Source organism: Syngnathus floridae, chromosome 2 (genome assembly GCF_059516105.1).
Source record: "Syngnathus floridae isolate MCC-2025c chromosome 2, RoL_Sflo_1.0, whole genome shotgun sequence".
Classification (NCBI taxonomy): domain Eukaryota; kingdom Metazoa; phylum Chordata; class Actinopteri; order Syngnathiformes; family Syngnathidae; genus Syngnathus; species Syngnathus floridae.
Genome location: NC_142414.1, coordinates 26,496,708 through 26,521,268, shown reverse-complemented (window position 1 = coordinate 26,521,268; position 24,561 = coordinate 26,496,708). Strand labels below are relative to the sequence as shown.

General features: G+C 41.2%; 1 protein-coding gene and 1 long non-coding RNA gene across 9 annotated transcripts in view; both read left to right on the top strand.

Moving 5' to 3' along the window:
- Positions 1-226: 226 nt before the first annotated feature.
- On the top strand, positions 227-21,598 carry atp11a (ATPase phospholipid transporting 11A). Of its 7 annotated transcripts, XM_088367902.1 has the most exons (33): positions 227-673; positions 8,610-8,732; positions 9,108-9,197; positions 9,627-9,707; positions 9,787-9,894; positions 9,962-10,090; positions 10,151-10,254; positions 10,644-10,691; positions 10,809-10,873; positions 10,958-11,039; positions 11,558-11,708; positions 11,783-11,980; positions 12,065-12,178; positions 12,305-12,364; positions 12,446-12,612; positions 12,690-12,761; positions 12,852-12,925; positions 12,989-13,092; positions 13,168-13,349; positions 14,524-14,772; positions 14,838-15,015; positions 15,084-15,186; positions 15,251-15,396; positions 15,471-15,530; positions 15,594-15,721; positions 15,852-15,987; positions 16,334-16,357; positions 17,796-17,861; positions 17,923-18,026; positions 18,119-18,284; positions 19,649-19,776; positions 20,328-20,395; positions 21,015-21,598. In XM_088367902.1, the coding sequence occupies exons 1-32, from the start codon at positions 629-631 to the stop codon at positions 20,377-20,379; spliced, it is 3,537 nt and encodes a 1,178-aa protein (XP_088224028.1). In that variant the 5' UTR covers positions 227-628; the 3' UTR covers positions 20,380-20,395; positions 21,015-21,598. The 7 variants fall into 7 exon arrangements, with proteins under 7 accessions (XP_088224028.1, XP_088224027.1, XP_088224035.1 ...); XM_088367901.1 differs by having other exon boundaries at positions 20,328-21,598; XM_088367909.1 differs by lacking the exons at positions 20,328-20,395; positions 21,015-21,598 and adding an exon at positions 18,793-18,887 and having other exon boundaries at positions 19,649-19,775.
- A 1,552-nt stretch (positions 21,599-23,150) lies between these two features.
- LOC148402893 (uncharacterized) overlaps positions 23,151-24,561 on the top strand; it is a 29,817-nt gene continuing 28,406 nt past the window's right edge. For both annotated transcript variants that reach the window (XR_015857106.1, XR_015857105.1), the window contains exon 1: positions 23,151-23,478. This is a non-coding gene — a long non-coding RNA (uncharacterized LOC148402893). The remainder of the gene's footprint in view (positions 23,479-24,561) is intronic.

Below are 24,561 nucleotides of genomic sequence, written 5' to 3'. Positions count from 1 at the left end.
CAATTGACTGAAAATAATACAATATAAACGGCAGTCACCGAATTCAGACGTGCGGTGATGGATGGAGAGCGAGAGAGAGAGAGAGAGAGAGAGAGAGAGAGAGACATAGAGAGCGAGAGAGAGAGCGAGAGAGCGAGAGAGAGAGAGAGAGTTATATTCCACTAGTTGGGAGAGAGAGAGTTATTATTCCACTAGTTGAGAAATGAGTGAGGGAAAAGTTACTTGTGAGCTTCTTTGTGGTTCTTTTTTTAAAATAACTTCCAATTAGTTGGTGGAAGTTAATTTCGCAGCGACAGCACGCTAAGGCGCATGCGCCAACACCTGGCTACGCGTGACGCCCACGAGAGGAAAGCTCCTTTGTAGGGCGCGCGAGGAAAGGAGATTAGAAAAGTCCAGTGCGACGGTGACTTGGATGTTAAAACGCTATTTGTCTCCGTCCAGTCACGGAGATATTCACCATCTCTCCAGGTGAGCGCCACTCAGTATTTTATTTTATTTTTTTAGAAAGAGAAGGGCGTAAAGTAAAGTAATGGACCGGGAAGGAGAATTAAGAATAAGATAGCGCCGTTCCTGTGGAGCGCGTGACGGGAAGAAGAGAAGAATTTGCCGGGCAGGACAGAGGGACAGGATGGGGCTGGATCTCAGCACACTCCGGACCCTCATCAGCAGATATGTAAGTTCCGTATAACTCATGGCATCGGTGTCTTGCCGTTTCTTTCCCACACAAACCACGCGGACTTCATGTAGAGCAGCACTGATGCTTTCTACCACTCATCCGGATTACGTTTCACTCGAGAAATGAAGACAGAAGAATGTAAAAAAAAAAAAGCTGTTCTGTTATCGTCGATTGAATCCGAACTTATTTTGAATACTGTCATTTGGAATGATTCACTTTGGTTTAGTAGAATTAAAGTTAAAGATCAACTCGTAGTTGTCATGACCTATGCGCCCATTGCCCAATTCCGATTGAATGACTATAAATCCGAGTCTAAATCTGTGCAATGTAAACATACCCGTATCAAATATGTAGCAACCATAAAGCCAGGGTTTGTGTTATCACCTCAGAAATGAGCAATTGCAGCCTATGTGGAAACAAGTTGGAACTTGCACAGAAAAGCAGCCAGCCAGCCACAAAATGCAGATTATCAAAATAAATGTAATACGATAATCATACTTGCAAATCCACTCATTTAATTAAATTGATTTTTATATGTACCCCAAAAGTAATTCTTATTTCATCCATGCAAACCATTCTAAAACATTTTGTGACAGCTCCCATTTGAGAAGGACTACAAATGGAAAGGTCCCATGAATTATGTAATCCACTTGTTTTTCCCCCTGCTAGTCAAATCGATGGGCTGCAATTGAGCCACCATCCTGTATGGCTCTTGCATTAGACTCCACACTAATGTGTTGCACGAGCGAACCAGCGAGGGCCGCTCACATGAGTCAGAAAGCTTCTTGCTCAGCTGAGGCTTACGTCCGACCTCCCAACTGTTGCTAATGGGTAATAAAATGAAATCCCTGCTGCATGGGAGCTGAAATGGAGTCGGACGCAGGCCGAGACACGACTGCGACTGATTGGTTGTGGGATGCTAATGAGGTCTGCTCGTGTAATTGATCTGGATAACAGCTCAAGACAAATGGCTTTAGGCTAAATTGATTGTGATGACAGTGTATGCACTGTGAATTGTGAATATTTTGGATTAGGGTTTGCTTTCATAAACGGGACACTGCAAAATAATGGAGATTGAGCCGCCACATTTATATGAGAAGAAATAAATATATCTTCATTTGCTCATCTGAGGGGAAAAGAGATTTTCTTTTAATGAGGGCAGTTTGTAATGAAGTTGTTTAGCGAGAAATTCACTTACAAATACATCTAGCAGCCCAGTTACAGCTAAGAGTCACCACAATGGCCGCCGTCTCTCAGTAGACCAAAAGAGCAAAGGATGGTTATGTAAGATCACTTCTCAAGTGTAATACACACTCATGCAGAATGACAATGAAATGTGACATGAATGAACTCCCTTGCTCGCTTCGCCCATTTCTCCCATCTTCCCCTGCAATGGTTTTAACAAGACCATTTGGGAAGGCTTTAAATCAAAAGTATTGAAAGCCTGTTGCTGCTTCCTGATGATGTAATAACCCTTTCTTAATTTTCCGAATCATTGTTTTGTCTCATTCCATCCACTTCAAATATAAATCAAATATTTCGGAGCGAACCAAGCTCAAATAATGATAGAGGATTGCAACACTATTGTGTACTTGAGTGTGTCAAATGCCCCGCCTCCATGTCGAGGTGTGCATCTGCAGCCAAACAGCATTCCACCGCGTCTGACTAATCGCGATTCCTGGACAGGAAGCTAAATCTCCTTCTGCTTGGGGATTAAAGGGTTACTGGTGTTCACTACCTTCACGCATTTAATCTGCTCGACCAATCCAAGACAATCACTGGCCTTCTGCTTGCTGCTTGTATTCTACCTGTTACACAGTTTATGCCATGAAAAGCTGCAGAGATATCTGAGTTTCAGTGACGCCATGCGTGCCGGGACAGGGAATAGAGTTGTAGCTACGTGAGGTGGAGGCCAGTGGCTCACATGCACTTCTTGGCGCTGTCTGCCTATCAATAATTCATAAGCAGACACGATGATAGTACTTGTGGAGTCTTCTATTCTTTTAATGTGTGTGTGTGTGGTGGTGGGGGGGTGAAAGGGTGTTTAGGGACACCCTGGAGTGCTTTAGGTCCCTTCTCTTGGGTCACCAGCCACATCAAGAGCAGGTAAATGTCCTGGCGTGACTGGACCTCCACCCCCCCGTCGATATGATGCAGCCTTGATGCCCTATTTTCAAAGATACGCGCGCTAAAGGTGTTTTCCATTACACGCATAAAGTGGACTTGAATTTAGACCAGCTAAAAGCAGGTCTAAGTTGTGGCATGTTCAAAAAGTTTGGGGTCAGTTAGAAATGTCCTTATTTAAAAATAATAATAATTCAATGAGGATAACATTAAAATAATCTATACCAGGGGTCTCAAGCGCAATTGAAAATACATTTTAAATATCCTCAATTTTTAAACTTTTGAGATATTTCTAGGCAGAGCATAATATCGCCAGTTATTTTAGGTATAAGTCGACTTATTTTGGAATAATAGCATAGTCTGCTTTGAGTTACAATCAATAAATAAAAAAAACTTTGAATTTAATCGTTCAAAAAAGGTAAGACACGTGCACTAAATATCAACGACCACACCACTGTAAGCATTTGAGACTTCATGCTATGGTGCAGAGCTTGTGTCAGAACCGCTGCAGTTGCATTCGCAGCCCATAGAACAAGGATACCGGGGCGAGATAGCCCAGGGTTAATGACTCGTGGACTCCCCTATTCCAAGAAAGAGATATGTTTGAACTTGGCTTGTCATGTCACTGTTGCTCTCTGCAACCTTAATGTTCTCCTTGACACTGGGAGTGATAGTGGTGCAACTCACTGGAACAAAGTATTCCCAGTTCCAGTCCCAGACAGTAAATAAAAGCCCAGTGATAATATACAGCCCATCTTTCCAAATGCTGACGATGCACCCGACCAATACCCTGACTCTCTCGCGTTCGCTTCAAAGCTTTCACACTACGGATTATTCTGACCTTGGATAGATCTGATAGCCGTGTGAAGGTATGTGCCCTGAAGTAACCCCCCTATGAACAACTTTGGGCGCAAATCAGCACTGATTGTTGTATTTTTCGCACTATAAGGCGCACTGGCTTATAAGGCGCATCCTAATTAATTTAAATTTTAACTTTTTAAGCGCGCCTAATAGTGCGGAAAATACGGTAATATAATTGAGACCATGTCTGTGACCTTTGCTGACCTCCCATCATTTACAGGCATCTTCATGGACACCAGTTTCATACACATTGAACAGTTTATCGTTTTATGATCGAAATTGAGATTTCAAACAACACAAGCACTTGGCAGCAGTGGAAACTTGCCTACACGAGTTGCGGGAACTGGGCCGTACAAAAAAAAGACTATGATGTCCGACGACCGTATCAATCATGAAACAAAGTGCAGCGTTACTCAGCGTAAATCCAAGTTCTTGTTTAACAGCACTGCATTAAACATTGTAAGCATGAATAAATAATCACCACATTAATGTTTGATTGGGATTACGAAGAAAGCAGCCACTCCTGAATTTGCAATGTCATTTCAATCACGAATTTGGGCTTATAACGCCTTAAAAAAAAAATCTCCTATTTGGTTCATGATCCGCTAAGCGTTATTGTTTGCTCTTAAGTGATTTGGTTCTGAGAAGGTATTTTTATTAAATAGTTCCTGCAAATGTAATTATTTAACCACAACAACTGGGTGTACCGGAATGCTCTTCCACATAAATTGATGCTTGTAAGGTCCATTTCAACTGCGCTACTCAGCCCAGGTCATGTGCTTAGCCTCATGCTGGCCACATGTTATCATGCTCTTGTTGCTCCTCTTTGATATGATCAGTCTTTTACACTCTGACGAAATCAGTGACTTTGTTAAGTTCCAGTGGTTGAGTAGAAAAAAATTCGGAATATATTGAATCAACAACAAAATAAGATGCATGCGAGGGAATATTTAGACGAGGTTATTCATCCTTATTTATTTATTTATTTATTTATTTATTTATTTATTTATTTATTTATTTATTTATTTATTGAAGTGACAAATTGTTGTGGCAAAAACACCCTCTGTGGTCTCGGAATACTTTTTAAGAAATTTAAAGCCAAGAATATTTCCTTTGTTTTTAAATACAAAACAATGCAAGTACGCCAGGAAAATCTTTTATAAAACAATGGCAAAGAAAAGCACTTATGAACAAGAGACCCTCCAAAAGTGAATAGTGAAATTAAATGATATTTGAAATTGCTATAGTGTTCAAATATCATCTTTTGGCAAACTCAAGTGTCATGATTTTGAATGTCATTTTCCCGATAAAAATATCAACAAAAAAGGAGGCGGGGAATGGAATAATCGCCATGGTAATCGATTCAAAAACAAATTGTATGTGACAACCCTAATGTAAACATAGTCAATCAAGATTAGGAAACATTGATCTAATCTACTGGAGATAAAAGCATAGATAATCTTCTTCTGGTCTTCTTGGAGCTGATTGTTGATGGAGCATTGAGCAGAAACAAAGCAAGATTTTAGGATTCGACCAAAGCTTTTCAGTCGATCATCATGTTAGCAATAAAGTCCTTGAAGCCAGAACCGTTAAGATCCAAAAGTCAAGCAGACTTTATGTTGACTTTTTCCATTGCAGCTTTGTTTGTATTTGGTTTAATGGCAATATAATATAATGGAGACCATTACACAAAAGTCTCCCCCCACAGGACAAAAATCAGGGATGAGCGAGAAGCGCTAATGTGCAAAGTGGCAAAACACACATTGGTGGGCGATAAAACAAGAAAAGCTTTTTGGTTCTTTTCCCCAGACTCCTGTGAGACATCCAAGGTATTGAGTTACAGCAGGAAGTTGAGACAGAAACTGTCGCTGAATTCCCCATTCATGCTTTCGCTTTTGATCAGAATTCTTTCATAATTTGGCTACTACAAAACATGTAGGAGCAAAAATGCAGCTGCACTGGACAAACATGTATCCCACGTGATTTGAACTCAGAAAGTTGAGTTGTGGGGGGAGATCATGTGACTCTCAGCAGTTCTTTCCCTCTCGCTGTGCACAATGACTCAAGTATAAGAACTGTTTGGGTGATTCCCCTGACAAGGAAAGAATGACTGTGATTATTCTCGGGGAAGTTGTGCTCGTGGTTAATTCAAATTCAATTCAATGTAATGGTTAATTAAAATTGAATTAAATCAAATTTAATTTAATTTAATTTAATTTAAATTTTAAATTAAAATGTAATTTTAATTTAATTAGAAAAATAATTAGATGTGTCGATTTGATTGAAGAGTTTGTCCTTAATGACATCAGGGTGTGAATGGCTGCATTTATTTCTGCTATAGTGGTTTGGACCACTTCAGAGACAAATCTATCAATGTTTTAGTTACAGTGCAGAGATTCTGCTTTCTCTCATGTGGTTCGGGGAAGTGTCTGTAGAATTTTTTAATGGGTTATCACAGCTGTTAACGCATGACAAAAATGTTGGTAGCCCTCTATTCAAGAAAGAAAAGTTACAAGAGTCACCACCATGCTCACACCACATTTCAATGGTTTAGCCAAGGCATGTGTTTCTCAGAATTGATAGAATCTGTCTCATTTCGAAATTTGCTATAAATAACTGACAATATAACTGTTTAAAAGCCTTGACTTGACAACAAGATGTGCAGATGTGTGCATATTTATATGCTTCTCCAGCAAAATATACATTTATGATAGCGTTAATGTGTCCAGTAGAGAAGCATTACTTATTTATATCAAACTCTAAAATCACAGATATGCCGACTAAGGCTATTCACAAAAAGCGTTTAGTCCTATAGCAAAAGTGCTTAGTTAGGTACCTGTCGTGCATATTATGGCATTTCCGCTCAATATTGCTGGTCTGAACATTTTGGAAATCACAAAAATATTCCATTTTAATTCTTGGTTGTATGGACTCGCCCTTACCCTAAGAGTTGACTGCTGGTTTCTGCTAATGTGAAATCAGTAAAACACAATCAACACTCACATGCTTATCTCCCGAGAGAAGCTTGCTCTTTGTTGTCTTTTTAAGGACATGTTAACGTGGTTTTTTTTTTTTATCTCTGGTGGCATAAACACAATCAAAAGCACTGACGTTTATTTACAGTCTAGCCATTCTCCATTCTCCAATCCCAGCTGACTTTGGTTGAGAAGCCAGCTTGACCTGATCACCAGTCAATCACAGCGCAGAGTGCAAGCAAACTTTATTTTTTCAATCCATACAACAAACCCTGAGTTGGCATGTCTGATTCATTGAGTCGTGAGGGTGTCTGGTTATATCACAGAGAACAGGCCACCATCATTTGCCTTTGTTGACTTTGTCTGTCACAGCCTGTTCTCTGTGACAACAATGAATCAACCTTAAAAGCCGCATTGAAACAATGGCCGTTTGTTTCGCTCGTTGGTTATCTTTACACTCCAGATATCACACAGCTGTAATGTGTACATCTCCAAATAAACTACATGGAACAGCAGATTTGGGTTTTTACATACACAGGAAGTGGAAATAACAAGTTAGTGCTCACTTTTAGAGCGACAATGACATTTATGGGACAACTTTTTAGGGGCTATTAGCAGTGATGGGAAAATGAAGCTTCATGAACCAGTTGTTGTATTTTTTGGCTCCTCTAGATGGCAATGTTGGTTTCAAGTGAGGGTTTGAAGAAACGGCAAGTCGGTGGGCTTTCAGAGAGTGCCATCTAGAGGTCTAAGTAAACACAACAACGGGTTCATGAATCATCTTGAAGCTTCATTTGCCCATCATTTGGCTATTAGTCATCCCAGCCAAGGCTCTTTATCAAATTTTAGCATTCTGGTCATAGTCATAAAGAACCAAAAAAGGGTCTTACCAAAAACTTTGCCCAACATGTTCCCATCAGTGCAAAGTATGTTGGTGGTGAGGTGTTGGAGTTTTTCGGAAATGTGTCCTCACTGTGATGGGTGGGCCCGTGTCCTGCTGGAAGTGCTACCCATAACACATTTGAGGAAACTCAATTGTAAAGAACAATAGGAGAGGTGGAGTTTGTTTGCTCATCTAGATATATATATCACGAGTGAGACAATATTTGTGTGGCATTGAGTATAACTCGGACTCCGTTGAGGCAGACGGATAGAAAGTCTGCGGGCTCCCATCATCCATCTCGCATCCATCCTGACCACAAACGCTTCCCCTCAAACTATAAATAAACTTCTGAAAGCCATCATGTCCTGAAACATAAAACGCCGCTCGAAGAGATTACCAAGGTTCAGAATAGCCTAATGTCTCCAGTTACAAACAAAGCCTGAATATACCAGCATCTTTCATTGAGTTTTATTTGGTAAGGACCTCATCTGATTCGATTAAACTCAGACAGGCTTTTCTGCAAAAAGCTTGAACGTGGGTGGAAGTTGAAGTCAATCGATAGTAGGGCGGCTATGAAGACTTCTAGGAGGAGTGGCCAATGAGCTGGAGCCCAAATAAACCAGTAGAAATGGACACTCAATTACTCTCAATACTCTAAATGTCACCCAGAAATGCAAAATTGCAGTTTTTTTCTTCTTTGTTTTGCATTTTATGGCTGGTGAGACTTGTACTCTGGAACGACTTATAGTCTGGAAAATACGGTAATTGATTCAAACGTAAACTTTTCTCAACATTTGACCTCCAGAATGAGAGAAAGAGTCTCATTTAAAGGGCCTGTAAACTATGGACTTTCGGAATAGAGCCTGGCGCGTCTGTTCAGTGGTGAGTGGGAGTGCCAAAGTATGCTTAAAAAAATAAAATAGAATGATTAGATTTGCACCCTCGATCGCGCTGATGAAAGTGGAAGGGAACTTCAAATGGTTTGCTATCCTGTTTGTGAATTGCTTAGAGGGAACATTGGTGTCACATGACAAGCTGCTGTTGAAATCATGTGTGATGTCTGTATGATTTATGATGAATTTCCCGGCAGTGTGTGGGTGAGGAGAACTGGGTGGACAGCAGGACAATCTACATTGGACACAAAGAGCCTCCTCCAGGGACCGAAGCCTTCATTCAACAAAGATTTCCAGACAACCGCATAGTGTCCTCAAAGGTCAGTGAAAGCATAATTAATAAATTAAATTAAATTAAATATGTGTAAGCCGCACCAGACTATAAACCACGGGTGTTTTAAATGACATGTCCTCTTTTCTATTACCTGCATTACCCAAACAAATTATTTTACATTTTACATAAAAATCATGAAAAATCCATAAATAAGCCGCACTGGACTATAAGCCGTAGGGTTCAAAGCTTGTGCAAAAAGTAGCGACTCAAGATTATTGGATATGCATTAATTAATTAAATATTTTCGAAATAAAGATACCGTATTTTCCGGACTATAAATATCTTTAATTGAATTTCTACCAGTCACTGTGATTGTCTCCGATACATACATCAACTGATATGACTTCTTTGTGTTTCTCAGTACACATTTTGGAACTTCATCCCCAAGAACATGTTTGAGCAGTTCAGGAGAGTTGCCAACTTCTATTTTCTCATCATATTTTTGGTTCAGGTAAAGTGCCCCATTAAAGTTAACGGTATGTTATATTTTTATTCAAGATTATTTCACCATGGTCCACTTATAAGGCATTGATAGTAAACCTAAATAGTGAGAATTCACCTATTGCATGTAAGGCTGCAGAATATCAATTATGTTTTTAAGATGGAGAGAAGCCATCATTGAAATCGGGATTACGATTGCCCAAATGGTGGATAACAATCAAAATCATCCAATTTTTTTTCTTCTTGCCGTGTGGTTGCTATTGCATGAGAAGTCAAAATAAAATGTACCTTTTGTGTTCATCCCATTCCATTTCGCACTAGTATTTATTTTTGCATTCTTTGAATTTAAGAATAACATCTTCTGTGTGGACTAAATGGCTAATGTCATTGTGTCTTTTTTGAAAGCTGGAAAATGTCTTTCCATCGTCTTTTTTTCCAGTTGATCATTGACACACCCACCAGTCCAATCACGAGTGGACTCCCGCTTTTTTTTGTCATCACAGTTACGGCAATCAAACAGGTGAGAGAGCCTAAAGGTCAGGTGGTGTCACGCCAGGTACCCTGTCACCACCCACTATGGAACGCTTTCTTCTTCTCAGGGTTACGAGGACTGGCTGAGACACAAAGCCGACAACTCCGTCAACCAGTGTTCCGTCCACGTGCTGCAAAACGGAAAAGTGATCCGCAAGCAGAGTCGCAAATTACGGGTGTGTTTTGAAACATTTGTGTGTCCAAGTCCGTTACTGAGATATCTCACCTTTCAATATCCCTCAGGTGGGAGACGTCGTCTTTGTGAAAGAAGATGAATCATTTCCCTGCGATCTCATCCTCTTGTCTTCGTCCCGGGATGACGGAACCTGCTTTGTCACCACGGCGAGTCTTGATGGCGAGAGCAGTCACAAGGTGCGGAATGCCGGACATCTTGTCCGTCGCCTGTTGTTTCAATGCCTGAATGTTTTGTAGACCTACTATGCAGTGCAGGACACCAAAGCTTACAATGTTGAGAAGGAGGTGGACTCAATCCACGCTACCATCGAATGTGAACAACCACAGCCGGATCTGTACAAGTTAGTGAAAGCTTCATTTTTTTGCATACCGTATTTTCCGCACTATAAGGCGCACCAGATTATAAGGCGCATAGAATGAATAACTCAATGTTGCTCAAACGTTAATGCAATCACAATATAGCAACACTCGAAATAGTGAAAACAATAACAATATATCAATAACTCAACGTTGCTCAAACGTTAAAGTCACACAACACAGAAAATAACCGGGTTACTTTAATAAGTTAGTCCTCATCCACGAATCCATATTGGTCCATATATAAGGCGCACCTGATTATAAGGCGCGGCTTTTGAGAAAATTGGAGGTTTTTAGGTGGGCCTTATAGTGCGGAAAATACGGTACATTAGTTCATCCTGATTCTCTTTGACTTTTTTTTCCCTCCAAATAGGTTTGTCGGTCGCATCAACATTTATATGCACAATGAGCCAGTGGCGAGGTAAAGTTATCACGGGTCCCCTTCAAATACAGAATAGATTGGGTGATTTTATATATTGTGAGATTTTTCCTCATGGTTCCGAAAAAGACGACTTATTAAGATTGTTGTTGTTCACAGGCCGTTAGGATCCGAGAACCTGCTTCTCAGAGGAGCCACACTGAAGAACACTGAGTACATTTATGGTAAATTTCAGGAACATATTGGTTATACCATTTGTCAATTCTCCATAAAGAGGTCATTGCTTTTCTGTCACCTTCCTATTGTAGCAGTTGCCATCTACACGGGGATGGAAACAAAGATGGCTCTCAACTACCAGTCCAAGTCTCAGAAACGCTCTGCAGTAGAAAAGTAAGCTTTTCTGTACATTGTCATCCAAAAACCGGAGCCTCCATTTTTCCACCCTTTTGTATGCTTTTTAGCAGAATGTTTTGCTTTCCATCCTTCCATCTATATTTTCCAACCGTTACATTTACCGTATTTTCCGGACTATAAGGCGCACCCAAAAACCTCTCAAAAGCCGACAGTGCGCCTTATAGTCCGGTGCGCCTTATATATGGACCAAATTCCTAAATTTAAACTGGCCCGAAGCATTGTGTCGTGAAATCAATCACAAGTGGCACGCTGAAGACTATGAATCATGAATCAAAAAGACTATGGATCATCATTTTATGATTATAAAGTAATTTGTTGCGTCTGAAGTTGAAATAAAAAAGATAAAATGGAGAATGATTTGATTTGGATTCAAAATCTGACATGATGCATTAATGGTGCGCCTTATAGTCCGGTGCGCCTTGTAGTCCGGAAAATACGGTACATATCCAGACACAATTTGTGCAGAGGATATTTAACAGCTTTGGTCTTGGCAGGTCAATGAACGCCTATTTGGTGGTCTACTTATGCATTCTGATCATCAAGGCCATTATCAACACGGTGCTCAAATACGCGTGGCAGGCCGACCCAATCAGAGACGAGCCCTGGTACGATCAAAGAACTGAAGTCGAGAGGCAGAGAAATATTGTGAGTCCATTGTGTCACACTGCTGGTTATTCTGTTTATTTTATTTTTTGTTGAGCTTCTTCTTGCCTCCACAGGTGATAAGAGCCTTCACAGACTTCCTGGCTTTCATGGTCCTATTCAACTACATCATCCCTGTTTCCATGTATGTCACTGTGGAGATGCAGAAGTTCCTGGGCTCCTATTTCATAATGTGGGATGATGAGATGTTTGACCAGGAGCTCGGGGAGAGAGCAGTGGTCAACACATCAGACCTGAACGAAGAGCTGGGACAGGTTCCCCTCAATGTCTTCTTTTGTTTGTGAACAATTTCTCCAGGTGGCATTTCCCTAGATTTAGCCTTTCCATCTTCTCACCAGGTGGAGTACGTGTTTACTGATAAGACAGGGACGCTGACGGAGAACAACATGGAGTTCATCGAGTGCTGTGTGGATGGACACGTTTATGTCGCCCAAGCTATTTGCAATGGACAGGTTCGCCATTTTTGAGGATCCTCATGCTGCAAACCGATTCTATAACAATTCTTTATCAATGGCGGAGAAGGCATCTACGAATCTTCTGATTTCTGAATCCCTTGCTTCCTCCATTTCTATCCTTAGGTGATGCCTGGTGCAGATAGCATGGACATGATTGACACATCTCCAGGTCCTCAGGCCAGGGTGAGTGCTGGCCACATATTGAGCGTCTTTTATTTACTTGTATTTTTTTTTGGAGTACTAAGTTGGCTCTCAAAACAACAGGAGCGCGAGGAGCTGTTTTTCCGTGCGCTGTGCTTATGCCACACCGTGCAAGTGAAAGAGGAGGAGACGGTAGACGGCATCAAGCAGGGCATCCATCACGGCAAGTCCACTTCCTTCTACATCTCATCATCCCCGGATGAGGTGGCGCTTGTGGAGGGCATGAAGAGGTGTCTTAATACACACATCATATGACGCAACCACGCACTCTTATTGTACCATTTGTAATATTTTGGTCTCGCTGAAGGCTCGGCTTCACGTACCTGAGACTCAAAGACAGTCACATGGAGATCTTGAACAGAGAGGAGGAGATTGAGAGGTTAGGGTTTCTCCTTTTTTTTTAATGGATTGATCCTCTTGCTTCTGAGAACTATTAAATGTTTAAGTGGATTCAACCTCCCTCCATCAGGTTCGAACTCCTGGAAGTTCTGACCTTTGACTCGGTCAGACGGAGGATGAGCGTCATTGTCAAGTCCAGCACCGGTAATACGGATGTTCTGCTTGGGTCTGATTTCTCGATGATACTTCTTCTGTTTCTGTGCAAAGATGAGCTGTACCTGTTCTGCAAAGGAGCAGACTCGTCTATCTTCCCAAGGGTCGTATCGGGCAAGGTGGATCAAGTCAAAGCTCGGGTGGAGCACAACGCGGTGGTGAGTGCATACTCGCGCCGCTCCACGGTATTTCCCTTTTTGCATTCATCATGCGCCAACCGGATCTCCCCCAAGGAGGGTCTTAGGACACTCTGTGTGGCATATCGGCCTCTCAGTCCAGCGCAGTACCAGGAGGTGTGCCAACTGCTGAGTCGAGCCAAGTTGGCACTCCAGGACAGGGACAAACGGCTGGCGGAGGCCTACGACATTATTGAGAAAGACCTCATCCTGCTAGGAGCCACCGCTGTGGAAGACAGGTAGACACAATCCGCCATGCAAGGTTCTGTTGATATACAGTAATCCCTCGTTTATCGCGGATAATTGGTTCTAAGACCACCCACGATATGTGAAAATCCGCGAAGTCGTGTCACCATTTTATGTGTATATTAAACCATATAGTACGTTATCATTAGAACATTAAATAATAGTTTCAAACATGTAAATACTATATTAATATGTAGACAGAAAATAATGTATAAATAATATAAATATGAATGTGTGTGTGTGTAACATGTAGACATAGCTAAAGTATACATCCTGTAAATATGTTTTTAGAACTCTTTTATTATTATAACAACTTTTTTTATAACGAGGTACAAGTGTCCATACTGTAAATGTTTTTAGAACTCTTTTATTATTATATATATTTTATAATAAGGTACAATACTGTAAATGTGTTTTTAGAACTCTTATTATTAAAACATTTTTACAAAAAGTGTACTTACTGTAATGGTCTAGACAATATATGTTTTTAGAACCCTTTTATTATTATATATTTTTATAACAAGGTACTGTAAATATGTTTTTAGAACTCTTATTATTATAACAACTTTTTTACAAAAAGTGTACTTATTGTAATTGTGTGGACACTCCCTGCCGTCTGTGGGCAACGTTCGTGCCATAATTCCTCAATTTAGATGATTTATTTTGAATTTGTGAATTTTTGTTTTTAATTTGGAAAAAAAAAATCCATGATGGACTGAAGTCGCGATAAACGAACCGCGATGTAGCGAGGGATTACTGTATCTGAGTGTGAATGGCTTTCTGGCGACCTGCTTCTAATTGGCTGGAATAGGATTCAGTTCGTTTGGAACTAAATTGGATAGACGGTGGAAAATGGATGGATGAATGGGTGGTATTCTTGTCTAGGAAGGCTGTCTCCCATCATCCCACCACATGGGTTCTCCATTTCATGCATGCTACTGCCTTAACGACTCGCTGAATGATTCAATTGTTATTTCATGCCAAGACATTGTTAGCGAGGAGGGAATTGGACATCATCTTGGACTTTTGCAAAGTGAGTTAGACAGAAAGTTGGCCTTGCGTTTCACCCTTGGCTTGTTTCTTCTTTAGTTGCAACTTTGGTTATACGGCAAATGGAAGGTTCAAACCTCTGGATGCCTTCTCACAATTTCCTTCCTCCGTTTTTAGACTGCAAGAAAAAGCGGCGGACACCATCGAGTCTCTGCACAAGGCTGGTATGAAGGTGTGGGTGCTGACGGGTGACAAGATGGAGACGGCAGCCGCCACTTGCTACGCCAGCAAGCTTTTCCACCGCAACACGCAGATCCTGGAGCTGACCACCAAGCGCACAGAGGAGCAAAGTCTTCACGATGTCCTCTTTGATCTGAGTAGAACTGTCCTCAGGCAGCACGGTGGCATGAGCAGGGACATTTCTGGGTGTGTTTGTCAGCAGATGATTTGGGAGAAGAACTCAAATGTCATTTCACACATCTGCGTTTCAGTTTATCAGGTGACTACATGGACTACGGCCTCATCATCGACGGAGCCACCCTCTCGACGGTGATGAAGCCAGGCCAGGAGGACTCCAACTCGGGGAACTACAAAGAAATCTTCCTGGAAATTTGCCGCAACTGCAGTGCCGTACTCTGCTGTCGGATGGCGCCGCTCCAGAAAGCACAGGTACAAAATGAAGCTCTTCCTCCCAATGTGAGGATTTCATACTTTTCCCATCTCTGATACTTTTCAAGGTTGTGAAGCTGATCAAGACCTCCAAGGAGCATCCAATCACACTTGCTGTCGGAGATGGAGCCAATGATGTCAGCATGATCCTCGAAGCTCATGTTGGCATAGGTGAGAACACTGTCAAGCATTAAAAGTTGAGGAGCATTTTATGGGACAAAATGGCCACCTTCAGGTATCATGGGTAAAGAGGGACGTCAGGCAGTGAGGAACAGCGACTATGCCATTCCCAAATTCAAACACCTGAAGAAGATTCTGCTGGTCCATGGACACTATTACTACATCCGCATCTCTGAACTTGTACAGTACTTCTTTTACAAGGTACCACCGTGTGGATTGTGTATTTGTTTTCAAAGTGCAGCATAGACCAACCATCTTTGTTTCCCTTCCGCCAGAATGTCTGCTTCATCTTTCCGCAGTTCCTGTACCAGTTCTTCTGTGGTTTCTCACAACAGGTAGGGATGCGCAACGCAGAAATACATCTCAAAGGATCAAATTGTGTCTCTTCTCATCCTCAGCCACTGTACGACACCGCCTACTTGACTCTGTACAACATTAGCTTCACTTCGCTACCCATTCTGGTCTACAGTCTCATCGAGCAGCACATCAACATGCACATCCTGAAGAAGGACCCATCTCTGTACAGGTTGGAGCTAACCATAGTTGTCACCTTCTATTTTTTCTGTCCGCCAGCATTTTTGGAGCTCGTCTGAAATGAGACAGTAAAGTGTCAATTAGCAAATGCTAATGCTCACCATCACGGTTCATCTCCACAGAGACATTGCCAAGAACTCGTTACTGCGATGGCCCATCTTCATCTACTGGACTGTCTTAGGTGTATATGACGCCATTGTGATGTTCTTTGGTGCTTACTTCCTGTTTGACAACACCACCTTTACCAGCAATGGACAGGTAGACTCCATTTGAAATCCCATTTGAGGTTACTTAAACAATTCACAGAAAAACGACAGGAAATAATAACAACGTTGTTTAACTAGTTTCATCTTCAGCGTCCAGGTTCTTCAAAAAAGAGCATTTAGATTGTCCTCTCCATCAGTCTGCCTTTTTTCACTCTTGGCCGGTGTTACTGTCCTAAAACTTTGTCAGCTCCTTGATTATTTTTCGTTGCATCCATTTATTTATTTTTTTTCTCCAAACTGTTTTTCAGTTGTTATGTTTTTCATTTTCTGGCTTTTGTTCTCCTCTCCTCTTACCTTTGTGTTGCCTTTTCTTTATGCTTCTCTTCTCCTCCTCCTAGCTAATGACAACCAACACACAGATGGTAAGCCTGCCCACGTTTCAATGTCGCCCCCACCGAGATTCCCCACGTTGACCTGTCGCACTGACTCATACGGAAGCAACCATTTTTCCCAATCTCATCTCATGTCCTTCCCTATCTTGATGCTTGTTGTAGAAACACCAGCAGTAGGCTCGTAGCATATTCACTCATACCCACGCTTGCTGCACTTTTGATTCAACAGTTCACGTGACGGAAAAAAAAAGTGTGTACTTTTCGATAGTGATGGAGAAAATGAAGCTTCATGAACCAGTTGTTGTATTCTTTGGCTCCTCTAGATGGCAATGTTGGTTCAAAGTGAGAGTTTTAAGAAATGGCAAGTCAGTGGGCTTTCAGAGAGTGCCATCTAGAGGTCTGAACAACGGGTTCATGAATCATCTTGAAGCTTCATTTGCCCATCATTACTTTTCGGGCCCGTCTTTGGTTTCCTAGGACCCACTCCGGCATGCAATACAGAACATTTTTCAGGTCATTAATCATTCTGGTTTTAGTATGCTTATGTTACCCAGAGATCATTGAATGTTTGTCTTAACTGTCACCAAAAAAATGAAGTCTCACATTGTTAACATGCAACCGTGGCTGTGCAAAACATTACACTCCCTGTTATATAGCTATACATTTCATTTGTACCTATAAAGGGTACAAATATGTACCCTAAGGTACTCAATGGATATTTGTCTACAGATGGTATCATTTTTAAAGGTACCAATACAAAAGGTACAATTGATCTAAGCTAGCAGGTCCTGCCCAGTGACAATCCATTGGAACCTGAATGCTATAGAGTTAGGACAGATTTTTTTTTTTTCCCGACAGTATGTGTTTGAGAGGCAGAAGACAGCAAATACTTATGATTTAGCATTAGGCCTTTAGTAGTAGGCATTTATCTGTTCCAATTTGAAGATGGTGTTTGTCTGTGTCCATTAATTAAGGCGTGGACAAGCTACTTTGCGTAAATACTGTGGGAGGATTTTGTTGTTGTTGACACGAGGAAAGTGTTTGAAAGGTTACTTGGTGCCGTGTGAATTTGTTGTTGTCATCCACCCACTAATGGCTAATAGCTATTATGATGACAGAATTGAAATGGATTCAACTTGCAAAAAGTACTTTTAATGTTTTCTTAACTTGAGCAGAAGAAGGCAATAATATCCAAGGTCCAGGCAGGTCTTTATTTGTTGTGGCCTATTTGATGAACTGCATACTGAAGGATCATTATTAACAACACCTCCCTCCCTCCCTCCCTCCCTCTGCTTCATGTTGGTCACCATCTGTTTGATTGATTGACTCATATTGATTTTCTGCACACATATAGAATGATATTTGCTTGTGAAGTACTCCACCATATTCGTTTTGTCGAATTAAAATGATTGGTCCATGGGACACGAAACAGGAACAACATTTTTCTTTTCTTTTTTTACCCCTGCAGATGTTTGGAAACTGGACCTTTGGGACACTGGTGTTTACAGTGCTGGTCTTCACTGTTACATTCAAGGTACGTCATACCCACACCCAAGTTCACGCACACCCATTGACATGGCTCTTCTGCCCCCCAGTTGGCCCTCGATACACATTACTGGACCTGGATCAACCACTTTGTAATATGGGGCTCGCTTATCTTCTTTGTGGTCTTCTCTCTGCTGTGGGGAGGAATCATCTGGTAGGCCTTGTGCATGTTCCAATTTGGCTCTGGAATGTTGAGCTGTTGCTTTCTGATGACCTCGTTGTCACGACATGTCTGGTGTCCCGCAGGCCCTTCCTCAACTACCAAAGGATGTACTATGTATTCATGCAGATGTTGTCTAGCGGCCCTGCCTGGCTTAGCATAGTACTGCTAATAACAGCCAGTCTTCTACCGGATGTGCTCAAGAAGGTCATTTGGAGGTCACTATGGCCCACCACAACTGAACGTATACAGGTAAGTTCTTCCCTAGTTGTTAACAACGCCCTTTTGTCCAACTCAGCATTAATGGTGTCATTTTAAGTTTGGTAAGACTGTGGAAATGTCTGAAGGTCAGCAGATACATGCAGGACTGACCTTGTGGATGTCAGTCTGTGTGTATGCTCCTTCAATTGATTTCAGAATTAGTGTTTGCACTGAGGGAGTTCTGACTCACCTGAACTTCTCAATATGGTCCCAATCCTTTTAGGTTAAGTGCATTCATTGTCCAGGTACAAATGTTGTCTGACTCACTGCGGCAGTGAGCTTCTTCCACATGACCTTCTCATCTCCCTCGACTTGTCCAAAGCTAATAAACTGATTCTAAAAATTTTCTTCTCACTCTGACCTTTAGTTTTAGTAACTGTATATTTTTTTGATCCATCTGACTGCTTCTCCTGAGCTTTAAATTCTGCCCTTCCCTTCTTTTCCCTCCCCATCTTCTGACTTCCTGTTTTCTCCTTCTGCGATTCTACTCCCCTGGTAGATGAAACGTCGGTGCCTTGCCTCTCAGCCTTCCACCATATTTATGCTGTCTCAGACCTCCAGCAGAATCAGTTTCTAACCCCTGCCTACCCTGAGGTGACCCATCTGCTTCCTTTCCTTTCAGTCCGCCTACTCGAACACTTCCTCCTGCTTTTTCGATTCGTTCATTTTGCATGAAACGGAAGTTGGATTCAACTATGAAGAGGCACAATGTTTTTATATATATATATGTGTGTGTGGTGTGTGTTTGTGTACGCAGCATGTAACAGATAATAGCGCTTATGAGGAGGCCGAAGCCTGCCTGAGTTCTGACTCCTTGCTAGGTGGGGTAGCTGTCACACGAGCCTAGAAGGCTTCAGCATGGTAAAGCTTACTTTGTGCGCGTGTGTGTGTGTTTTTCTTATTCTAATAAAGGTTTTTATTCCTACATCAATGAAATTTGGGCCTGACTATCAGGTGGTTGTGCATGTGTGTTGGCTGCTTCGGTGATTTGATATGCTTGGATCTCTGGGGCCCTCTGGTGACTGAGTGCATCCTTTCGACCGAAACAGCCTTGGTGCCCAACGTTCCGCTCATGGTTCTATTTGCATGGTTTGATTCTTAATAGGGAAGCTATAAAAGTGGACACAACATCCCAGTTGATCAATCAGAGGAAAAAAAACTGCTACCGTATTTTCCGGACTATAAGGCGCACCTAAAAATACGGTAATTTAAGCATAGTTGGAAGGATACTTCCAAATCTGAAGGAATGTCTTTTTAAACTCTGAACCCAACTGGGATGTTAGTGTAGCTCATTTGCAACCTTCCAGAATTGATATCAAGATTTATTTTTCTTCTCCCTTCTGAAATTCACACAGAATGCCGATAAACTATACAAGGGACAGCTTTCGGAGTTCACCCCCCTGTCGTCTATCCATGCCGCTCCCAATGCTGACAGGCGCCGTCAAAGTTCTGGCAGCCACAGGAACATGCCTCACCCTACAAGGTCTGAACCTTTCACCAAGAAAGCCATGTTGACGCGCTGGCACAGACCACCAGATTATCGCACCTTCACGCCCCTGCTGGGCTTCACTGATGTCAACCGCTCCTCAAAGCTGGGCCACACCTTCAATGGGGCTGGTCCGGAGACCTCGGTCTAATTTATCAGTCAGCAGAACTAATGGATTTCTCTTCAAATGGACCGTAAGCTTCAAAGTTAAGCCAATTTATCGCTGGAATAAAAGAACATGAATAGCAGATATGCTTAACCCAAGTGCAAGGGGTGAAAGTGACCTTCATGACTCAAATCAGGAGCCAAGCATGACACCAAGTGTTGTGGGACGGCTCTGAAGAGGACTACTACATTCCGACAAGGGCTCAAGATGAATATCACTGCGTAGTAGCTCTTTAATCCTGAAGTGCAATTGGATTGTCGGGATGTCTCGAGAGGGTTTTTTTCTATTCTGACCATCTATGCAGAGTGAAATTGTTGATGATGACGGCGACAGTACCTCTATGGACTGAGCAAACATCTCCTTTTCCTTTCCTTTCTCACAGGACAAACTGGTCCTGCCTGCGTGCAAATACGTTGTCCCGAAACACTTCATAGGACACACTGCAACAGTGTAAGAAAGGTGTCTGAAAAGGGCAGAGGCCTACGTGTTGACACTCGTAGGCTTCTCCGTGTTCCTAGTCTAGCTAGCGTCTAGCATTTAGACATTAGAGTATGTATTGTGTTTTGCCCCGTGTACAATAGACATCATACTAGCATGTATGCTGCCAGCACTGTCACCCTTTAGTTGTGTCCCCCTTTGTCCGATGCAATCTCCCGCTAGCAGTTGCGCGACTCTATGCTAGCTGTTTTGTTGCCTACAAATTGCAGTATTGCTCATATTAACCGTAGGTGACATTGTGGAGGCTAAAGCTGTGCTGTCAATATATTCCGGTGATTGTGATACAGAAAAGTTGTTTTCGGACAGCTAACTAACTAGCGATGGGGAAAATGAAGCTTCATGAACCAGTTGTTGTATTCCTTGGCTCCTCTAGATGGCAATGTTGGTTTAAAGGGAGGGTTTTAAGAAATCTGCTAGGTCTAACACAACAACGGGTTCATGAATCATCTTGAAGCTTCATTTGCCCATCATTACCGTAAACCCGTGTATAAAAGATCCCTATGTATTGAATTGCCACGCTCCAGTCTCAACTCTTCTCTTCCTTCCTTCCTTCCTTCACACTCTCCTCCAGTCGTTGTCTCTGGCAATGGCGCTGAAGGCCACCTGACCACCAGCTTTGACTTCTTCACGCGTCGCTGCCGCTCCAGGACGCCAATAGAAAGTAGTAGGAGAAATGTCGCTCGCAACTCGGTGTCTCTGAAACAAAGCCTTGTCGCCGCTTGGGATGTGTGTAGCTGCTTCCTGTTAGGTGCCTTTGTGTAGCTGATATTGCGTGTGTGGCTGCATCGCCCAGCAAGTGAATGTAAACGCATTTCACTCCCAACATCAATCCAAAAAAAGACTGCACAAAATGTTGTTTATGATTTCATTATTTGTAGGTTGTTGTTTTTTTATGTTTTATACGCTGCACATGCAGGAAGACTTATTTAATTGCAGTTGACCAATGTTACAAACTGTGACTTTCTTTGTAACTCATCTTACATGAGCATCACTATTTGGACTTGTGTTGCTGTTAGCTTCTGACATAAACACCTCATCTACATTTGCATTTTCTCATGTACCTCGAGTTAGGTTGTGGTGGTACTTAAAACTGTTTTACTATCTGATGACAGTATTGATTGGACACAAATAAAGTGAATTGGGATGGACAAACCACTTGACAGTGCGTGCGTGTGGAATAGTTTTGCGAAGAGAGAAGAATGTTTTTCTTTCTTTCGGCCATCATTTAGGGTCAGAATTTCCTGAAGCTCTGCTGTCCGGAATTCCACTTCAGTTTTTTGTGAGCACCATTATTAACCACGTTGGTATATATAGAAAGGAATAGTACATTTTAAAAATAATAATAATAATAATGGGCACATTTAACTCAGATGTCAAAGTTATTTTTCTTTCACTTAAAGGGCCATTAGTCAACCCAAAAACTAAATGAATGAACCTTTCTTTCCTCATGCTTTTATGCAAATGATTTTCTGCTGCAATTCAGCTCATGTCCACTAAGGGGCAGCACAGTAGTACTGTTAAGTCAAAAGGTTTCACCCAGACGTTTGAAGAAAGACGAGAAGTGACGCACAACTGTTCTCATTCATCATAACGAACTAAACTAAATAAAGTGTAAAAAGAGACTTGAACATGCTTACTGTTCACCCTACAGATTTGTAATGGTAATCTGTAAAACATGAAATCCCAATGAGTCTTTAAAGAATACCGTGGAATTGTTGGCGACCAATTTAATGCTCAGTAGCCTACCAATTAAAAAAAAAAAAGCAGAAGGTAAGGAGGACGTGGCTGACAAATAAATAATGAACACGCACATTGACAATAGCATTAAATGGAAGCAGTGTGGGGAGGTCCTCTATCCACACGTTTTAAAAAAATCTATGAACGAGCTGCCAATTTGTGTCAATTTTCCATGAATATTTTGTGACTCTTGTTTTTTTTCATAGCCATCATCCTCTTGACCTTGCTTAGAAAATGATGGGTTGAAGCTTGCCATAGTATGCAAGCACCACCAGGAGAAAAAGAAAAGTCTGCTGGTCCCTTTCAAAGTTTGTCTTTTAGGTTTATCTTCAACAAGAACAAAACGTCTCCTTTATTGTTCGTCAGGATCCTCGGCCTTGACAGCTCCTCTCAAACAAGGGAAATTGTGCAGAAATGTTTTTTTTTTTTTTCTTTTCTGTCTGTTCAAGATTGCCACGTCTTCACTGTCTTGACACACAATGGACTCAGATACCATAGCAGACAATCTGAGTCTTTTCATCTGAAAGCTGAGGGGTGCTGCTCAGTTAGAACAATCTATACCAGGCCCGGCCAGCTCTTTTACGTTCATATCAACATTTGTGATTTATTTATTTATTTATTTATTTATTTATTTATTTATTTATTTTTTGTGCGTGTGAGTTCATGGTATTTTCGTCAAACGCGCATGCGCAAGAGGTGAAATCCCACCAAGCAGAATGGTGCAAACTCATTCGAGTAAACAATTAGTGACAATTTTGCTGGGAAAAAATGCACAGTTAAACGAAAATATGAAGATGAACCCAGGATGTTTTTAACAGAGTGGGAAAGTTTCTATTTTTTTGTTGAACGCAATGATATGTCAGACGTCATTAGTGCATTTCAAATCTTCAGCGCCATGCTCTCCAACCTAATAACATCGATAAGGACTTTCCAAAAAAAGGACTGAATTTCGCAAGCACGAGTTGGACACTTTGAAAAGTCAGGCAGAAAAACAGGTCCAGTTTTTCCCAAAAATGACGAAGCACTGTCACGCTTGCATTGTATCAACTGGCTTGGAACTTTGCACGGGCTAAAAAGCCATACAATGAAGGGAAGTTCATTAAAAAAAAAAAAAAAAAAAAAAAAGCCCAGTGACCTTGTTGAAATCTTGTCTCCTGAAAACGACCAACTAAAACCATTTTTTATCAGAAATCCAACAAAAAGACTTGCTTCGAGTAGCAACAACGGAATACAAGCCAGATTTGAAGAGGATTGTTCAAGGCAAGGAATGCCAGAAGTCGCACTAAGCAACATGCATAGTAAGTTAAAAAAAACGCTATTGTGAATTATTATATTTGTGGACTTTGTTGAACTGACAGATTGTGTGTGTGAGAGTGCACATGATAATGTCACACAAAAAATTTGGCTGAGCAAAGGTGTGTGTATGGTCACGTGTGCCCATGTGTATGCAATGAATTCTCACATGCAAGCTGCAAATGATTTCATCGGGTACATGTTATGAGAACATTGGTAAAGTTTTTTTCACTCAGCTATTTAGTATTTATAACTATCAAATCTATATTTTGGTCTCATGCAATCCTGACTTTTGTTTGTTGACAAAATAAAGGAATCTGCTTGGTAAGATGATCAACAACAGAAAATCACATTTAACACAAAAACCATCACATTCATGTTTTAGTCATTTATTAAAACAGGTCAAGAGAATGTTCACTACAGTTCTAATCGAAAATGCGAGTAACTTTGCTAGATGTTTTTTTTTTTTTGCATTGTTTCTGAATCTGCCCTTGTTTTGTTTCGGTGGAACGAGATAGTATTGAATTTAGCATTTATGAATTAAAGGTTACGTTCTGCTAGGGTTGGAATAAATTCTAAAACATAATAGCTATATAAATTACAACGCATGGTAAAATCCGTGGTACTGCACAGGCATTTAGAGGTATGGACATTTTTAAATTTGTGCCAATTAAAAGTAAACAAGTTGTATTACTTGAACAATATGGTCTTTGGATTACATTACGAACAATACATTTAAAGTAAATAAAAGTAACCTGGATTTTTGTAGGTTGTAGATGTTTTGAGACACATTGATGTGCAACTTGGGAGGATGTTGCTGGACTATAATCAGACATGAACCTTTTCACGCTAGATTGGTGGCTTGGTAATGATGGATTTGGTTCCTTGCCTGTAAGCACGTTCTCATCAAGGCGCCAAAAGGTCAGGTTGAAGCATTTCTCTTGTACAATGGCCAAGTTGATCAATAGTTTGTCTTCTTTGTGCGAATTCCTAGTTTGACTGTGAATGTGAGTAGAATTTCTTTGTGAATACGTATGACAGATCAACTTGAATAATGGCGTAGAGGGGCAAGGACACAAGCACAATAA

What these genes read in the sequence shown, in the direction of transcription:
- atp11a (XM_088367894.1), top strand. Translation starts at nt 629, where the DNA reads ATGGGGCTGGATCTCAGCACACTCCGGACCCTCATCAGCAGATAT. An exon ending in CAGTTACGGCAATCAAACAG is followed by an intron (nt 9,708 to 9,786) that starts GTGAGAGAGCCT and finishes TCTTCTTCTCAG; the next exon opens with GGTTACGAGGACTGGCTGAG. An exon ending in AAGGACCCATCTCTGTACAG is followed by an intron (nt 15,722 to 15,851) that starts GTTGGAGCTAAC and finishes TCATCTCCACAG; the next exon opens with AGACATTGCCAAGAACTCGT.